This window comes from Solanum tuberosum, unplaced genomic scaffold, assembly GCF_000226075.1.
Source record: "Solanum tuberosum cultivar DM 1-3 516 R44 unplaced genomic scaffold, SolTub_3.0 scf00252, whole genome shotgun sequence".
NCBI lineage: Eukaryota > Viridiplantae > Streptophyta > Magnoliopsida > Solanales > Solanaceae > Solanum > Solanum tuberosum.
The window spans coordinates 928,919-935,661 of NW_006239175.1; the positions used below are offsets into that span (position 1 = coordinate 928,919).

Here is a 6,743-nt window from a genome sequence, read left to right on the forward strand (position 1 = left end):
TTCAAATTAAAAAAATTAAAAGCTACAAAATTACCTGTTCGAAAATTGACAGATAGAGTTTCCACAAATCGACGACAGGAACTAGAGCTTCAAATTGAGTAAGTGAGTTGCCAGAGGCTCAACGGAGATGCAATTCCGTCTTTGAAGCTATACAATCGTCTGTGAAGAAAAGGGAGAAAGAGACGAGTTAGGGATTTTTAGGTGATATAAAATGTGGGAAAGAGACGTGCCTCTTATTTTAATTTTTTTTCCTTTTTTAGTCAAATTTGTTCAGTAATATTTTAAAATAAGAGACGTCAAATTTGGGCAATAATATTTTAAAATAAGAGAGCTTATGAGGTCTCTTATTTTAAAATATTATTAACCAAATTAGACTAAAAAAAGGAGACCTCAGAAAGTTTCTAAAATTTATTTTTTATTTTCACAAATAGCGACCTTGAGGTTGCATGGTTTAGGCAAAGTAGTAGCCAAAATAAATTTTTAAATAAGCGATGTATGTATGTATATCTAAATATATATATATATATATATATATATATAATCGACCTCATGAGGTCTCTTATTTTTTTTAAAAAAATTATAGATGCAAATAGTGACCTCATGAGGTCTCTTTTTAAGCGATCTACTTTTGAGGTCTCGATTTTTAGGTCTATTTTATCAGTTTTTTTAGTAGTGAGCTAACATATAGCTCCTCAAAATTAGGTATCAAAATTTCATGTTTGGTACAAAATATAGATACCTTAGCAATAAGAGAATTTCATTCATCATCCCTTGAAACTTGCAACCTTCTCTTTGCTACTTCAACAAGTAGCATGGCGTTTGCAACATCTTGCTCATTTTTTTGTAAGCATTTATTGAGCACATTTGTGATTTTTAATACATCTCTCATCAAATGCAACATGAACACAATCTCAAATGTTCGATAAGATTCAAGATGTCCCGTTGCCTTTACTCTTTCATCTATACTTCGTGCATCAAGAGCAAGTAATTCAAGAACGTCAAGAATAGAGCCAAACATAAGAATTAAATTGTTAAAGGATTTACAATGAGATCTCCAACGAGTATCACAAGCTCTTGAAAGATCAAGTTGTTGATTCAAGCCCCTAGCGATTGTAAGTTCACCCATCTCTAATGCCTCTTGAATTATTGCTTTTTGAGAATCTCGTAAATCATCCATACGCTTAAAAGAAGATCTCAATACATTAAAAATATTTGAGACCAATACCACATGTTTTCCCACTTCAAAACACTTTTTTGAGATTCCAGCAAGAGTTAGTTGAAGTTGATGAGCAAAATAATGGATGGAATGAGCCGGTCTAATTTTTTGCCTAATCAACATCTTAAGGCCATGGACCTCACCTTGCATATTGTTTACCTTATCGTAATATTGTCCACGCACACTTGACAGACTCAAAGAATGTTGAGCTAGTAAATTAACAATTACCACCTTTAGGGATAATGCACTGGTATCTTGAACATGAATAATGTTAATAAGTCGCTCCATCACAAATCTCATTCTATCAATAAACTGTAATACAATAGCCATTTGCTCCTTGCGTGAAACGTCAAAAGATTCATCAACTAGTAAAGTAAAATGATCACCATTTAGTTCCTCAAGAATAACTTTAATTGTTTCTATCTTACATGCATTCACGATATCTTTTTGAATCATTAGAGAAGTCATTTGATCATTTTGAGGGGCATGTTCAAGTACATAGTCACAAATTTTATCACACCTTTTGCATATCATGAGAGAATCTGAAGAAAATTATTCTTGCTAAGTGATGATTTAGATTCGTCATAATCGAAATGTGAATCCTTGAGTTATGAAAAGTCTTACTACATCAACAAAAACACTTAAATGAATATAATAATCATGCTTAATTTGATTAGATCGTCTCTCAAATGCAGATTGAATAGACTGTCGTTGTCATAGTAAATCTTGACATTTCTTTTTTGACCAATTATGTGAGCTATTCGGTAGACCAATATGCTTGTCAAGACCACTATTTTTATTCCAACTCTTAAATCATGTACATGGAAACACTTCACCTCCACCTTGATTAATGTTATGGTCTTTAAATATATATATCAATACAAACAATAGACTGCATCTTTACTAACATTATACTCCAACCAATCATGATATGCACCATCAAACCATTCATGATTAAACATGTGCATTTATCAAGAAATATTTGTTTGAGGATACTCATGCATCTCCAAGCGAGGTTTACAAGACCCATTCACAAGGTATTCTCTTCTAATAATATCACGGTGATTTGGATGATAATTCAATACTAGGGTTCTTTCATTGGGATCAAACTTTAAAGAACTCAAATCAAATTCTTGAGAAGAATTTGATGATACTTCTGAACGATTGACATTTCCTTCTTGGTTAGATTGACTATGATTATAAGAGGCTAAATTTGATTTCGATACTTGGATAAAATACTTCTTCATTGAATATTAAGACTGAAACCTAAAGTAAGAACTTAGATAGAATTTAAGAGAATATAAACACACAATAAAACTATTACCAAATAAGTTTAAGCAGTGGTTATTTGATTAGATTTATCTATCTCTCCAATTTTAGATTAAGAAATATATATAAAATTAGTCAAATAAAATAATTGAAACTTCAATCATATGGCTGAACAAAGTCAAAACTTTCCTATGAAAAAATAAAAAAAGTGAAGAGGTATAAATGCTCAAATAAATTAGCCAAATAAGAGAAAGCACATAAAGAAATAACGAAATAAATTAAAGTATATAGAAATCTAGTAAAAAAAAAAAAAACCAAGAACTTATCGAGGTAGCTATTAATGGAGATGGAAGAGATGATTGTCTTCCTTCACAACAGCAGCTGCAAGCCTGCAAGTGGCAGCAACAACAGCAGGCCATCAGCAACAGAAGAAAGAGACCGATGAAAAAAAAGTGGAAAGATCCTAAAAGAAGAAAGATTTTTTTTAATATTTGACTTTGTAATTAGATATTAAACTAATAAATCCCAAATTTCCATGTTTTCTGATTCCATTATTTTTTTTAAAATAATTTAAAATGCCTAAAATTAATTCCCACATTTTCTGGTTCCTTCATTAAAAGAAAAATTAAAACGCCTAAAACTAAGCTGATAAAAATACTATCAACAGACTCGAACGCGCACACTTAAAGCACAAATCTGAACACCCTCCGCCACTGAGCTACGCCTTTGGTATATGTTCAGGGGGTTCAATATTATATATATACACATAAACTAAAATTTGAATATATATAATCTTTCAACGAACGGGGTAGATCCGCCCCTGCAAATTAGTAATGGAGAGTTATATTTTTTTTCCAAGTGTTTGGTTCATTATTTCCCACCACATTTTGTGTTTGGATTAAAATTCTATAAAAAGCTTCTTCTCAATTATACCCTTGAATTATGGTGAGATTTTCTATTTCATGTAGATAGGTCAAGGTAGATAATTGCCGGACAATATTATTTCTTATGACCTTCTAAATAGCTAGGAAAAAAGTAATTTTGTTACCATGTTTGCTTCTCACTTGAATTATTTGATGGTAAATAGTTGTCGTCTAATAAATTGATCACTCACAAAACGTTAATTTTCAATCTAAAAAAGATAGACCGTCTACTTTTAAAATTAAAAAGATAGTAAACAATAGTAAAATTGAATAAACCATCATGCAATTTATAATTTTTTCAAAATATAAATGATTAAAAACCCACATATATATCAACAAATAATACAATCAACTAAGATCACAAACGTAATGTGCTGGTATATTTGACTTTTCAATTAGTAAATGTTAAACAACTCATATTTCAAATACTGTATTGAATTGTATGAATAATTTAGCAACAAACAACTTTCTCTAAATAATAAAATCTGTAAGCTAATATATTTAATTAAATTTACTAGTAAAAATATAAAATATAAAATCAAGAAAATAAAAAAATTAAAAGGATATGAGGAATATTTTTGTCTTTACACAAATTAATCTCATGGTATTAAATCCTATGTATTACTAATACCACCAAATGAAAGGTAATAGTTATACATCCTATTATACCATGTAGAATGTATAACTAATCTATGAATTAGTTTACATAAGCTCAAAATTTCTACCAAACATAGTATTAAATAATACCATACATAATACATAAACTATTTTTCCTAATACTCCCTACCAAACGACCCCTAAAAGAGATACACTTGTTTTTAGCAATTTGACTATTTTAAATGTGATTTTTTTATTGGACTATGGAAATTGCAAACTATTTATTTGTGTCTTACATTTGCAGAAGAATCCCCTCAACTTTCAGAACCTCCTAACATTCATGTTAGATTTTTATTACTCATCTAACCCCAACTTACATTAGCATTTTAATTGTTAAACACCTAAAATTCTGATCTATTGAAATTTTACCTTATGAGCTACTATTATTATAAAATTCACATTTTGTTGGAATCTATTCTACCAACAGTGTTACTAAATGGACACTTAATTTTCCAATTTTCTAATAAACTTAACATGAATTTCAATATTTCAAAAAAAATAAAATTAATTAGTTTAGAAATAATTTAGATTCTGGAGGATAATGGAAATAATGTGTAATCTACAGTAAAAATTTGAGCCATAATTTATTAAAATAATGTTCAGTTTTCATATAATACATTGAATTTCAGAAAAAAAAGTGGGAAAATAGATAATATAAATATTGAGGGCTTCTAGTGAAATAACCTTGCTTTCAAAGATAATGTTTCCTATAATGTTTGACCATTTTTTTGTTTGGCCAAAAACACTATAGTGTTTCAAACTTAAATTCATCTTCTTGCACCTTCGTACGTGTCCATTCACTTAACTAACTTTATTTACGTATGAAATTAATTAGTTCGAATAAAATGTAGAAACATACAAAATCGTATACTATCGCAACACAATCAGCCAAACATTTTAACTTTATCGTATTATTCAAGAATAATAGTGAAGTGATATGAATTTTATTTTTTGGTAATTAAGATATTATATTAATAATTAATATGCATCATTACATAGTAGTTACAGATTTGCTTATCGGCTATCATAAGTGACTAATAAGTTTATCCGCTATCACATTTTTGGGGAGGGGCCATACTAATACTATTACAATTATACAAAGCAATTCCCCTTAAACGTGGCTTATAAGTTCCTTTACAAGCAAGGAAAATTCTTTAGCTTTCAAAGGATCAACAACCTCGGACCCATGATATGCTCCTTGAGTGAAACTACCCTCTACTTGAACGCCCAATTCTTTCAACACCCTTACTAAGTCAACTTGGCGGTCAATTAAAGGATCGCCATCACATCCAGTCACCAACATCTTCCACCCTAATAATTTTACTTGATCAAATAGGTTTGGGTTTGATTCAATCCCCACCATTGGATTTGAATACTCATGATCGCGATCAGCACCTTCAGGCAATCCTAGGTCCCACATGATATCACTTATAATAGGGGGTAACATGTTGTCATTAACCAATCTTACTTCTGATTGTGTCCTCTCAATCCCACCAAAGAAAGGTTGATTCAATATCAATCCCTTGATTTCCAAAGGCTTGAGGTTGTCCCAACTCTCCGCGGCGCGTAGGCCCACGTGATACACCACGTTGCCTCCGGCACTCGTGCCCATTAGAAAGCATTTGGAGAAATCAGCATGGTTGGATAACAACTCGTCGGGTTTGGTCTTGATCCAATGTAATGCTTCCATGCAATCGTCGTATGCTGCTGGAAGTCGATGCTCGGGGGCTTGACGATACTCAATTGACACAACAACTGCTGGAATTTCACTAGCAATGGAAGCGTACAGCCCTTGGAAGACGGGGGTATCTACAGTTGCCACTATGAATCCTCCCCCGTGAAAATAGATCACGAGAGGAAGTTTAGGAGTATTGGTGGTGGAATGGAGAAGTTCACGAGGGAGGATAATACGTGCCCATGTGTTCTTTGATGAGTTAATGGAAATATCTTTGGTGAAGACTAGATGGGAAAGATCATTGGATGTGTCTACCGGGACAAGAGGTTCCTGTAGACGTGTGATGGAACCATCAGAATTACGAACCATGCCTAAACAGCCATAGGGATCAACATTAGGATCAATTGGCATAGTTTCACTGTTTTGATCAGACATAGTTGTAATAGTAGTAGTGTTTAGAGATGAAGATTGTGAATGTTATGAGCAATTCTTGAAATAAAGAGAAGCGTATATATGGTTGGCAAGTCAACTCTTTGGTTTTCGTTAAGAAGATATATTTAAGTCCAAAGTGCCTATCAATTTCAAAGATGACAGCTTGACCAATTTAATTAAATATTTCCAATCCTTTTAGACTTTTTTCATAATTTGAATTTTTTAATTAGGTGTTGACACTTTTTCATAGTTCAAAATAAGTGAACTTTTTAAAGTTTAAGAGAATTGTTGAAATCTTTTTTCATATTTATTCTTGTTTCAAAAATCTTTCGTTATTTCTTAAACTCCTTGCCAAATCAAACTAGATCATATAAAGTGGAACGAAGAAAATAGTAAAAATACCTTGTAATTTTTGTGGTGAATATTTTCTGACGTATCATATCTAATCATTCACTTAATATATGGACCATAGGGAGTATTAAAAGTATCTATATTCGTGCAAGAAACTTCTAAGATGACAGCTATTACTAAGAAGGAGTCAAAATAGTATTGTGGACCATGAAAAAGAATA

The 6,743-nt window shown here is 31.4% G+C and overlaps 2 protein-coding genes across 3 annotated transcripts; both read right to left on the reverse strand.

Annotated features, from left to right (window-relative positions):
* Window positions 1-757: 757 nt before the first annotated feature.
* On the reverse strand, window positions 758-1,684 carry LOC107062651 (zinc finger MYM-type protein 1-like). Its single transcript, XM_015313541.1, has one exon. The coding sequence runs from the start codon at window positions 1,682-1,684 to the stop codon at window positions 758-760; it is 927 nt and encodes a 308-aa protein (XP_015169027.1).
* A 3,322-nt stretch (window positions 1,685-5,006) lies between these two features.
* On the reverse strand, window positions 5,007-6,267 carry LOC102594480 (probable carboxylesterase 120). Of its 2 annotated transcripts, none has more exons than XM_006357654.2 (2): window positions 5,195-6,267; window positions 5,007-5,107 (listed from the first exon to the last, which is right to left on the reverse strand). In XM_006357654.2, exons 1-2 carry the CDS (start codon window positions 6,173-6,175, stop codon window positions 5,090-5,092), a joined length of 999 nt encoding a protein of 332 aa, XP_006357716.2. In that variant the 5' UTR covers window positions 6,176-6,267; the 3' UTR covers window positions 5,007-5,089. The 2 variants fall into 2 exon arrangements, with proteins under 2 accessions (XP_006357716.2, XP_015169033.1); XM_015313547.1 differs by having other exon boundaries at window positions 5,008-5,110; window positions 5,198-6,267.
* Window positions 6,268-6,743: the final 476 nt, after the last annotated feature.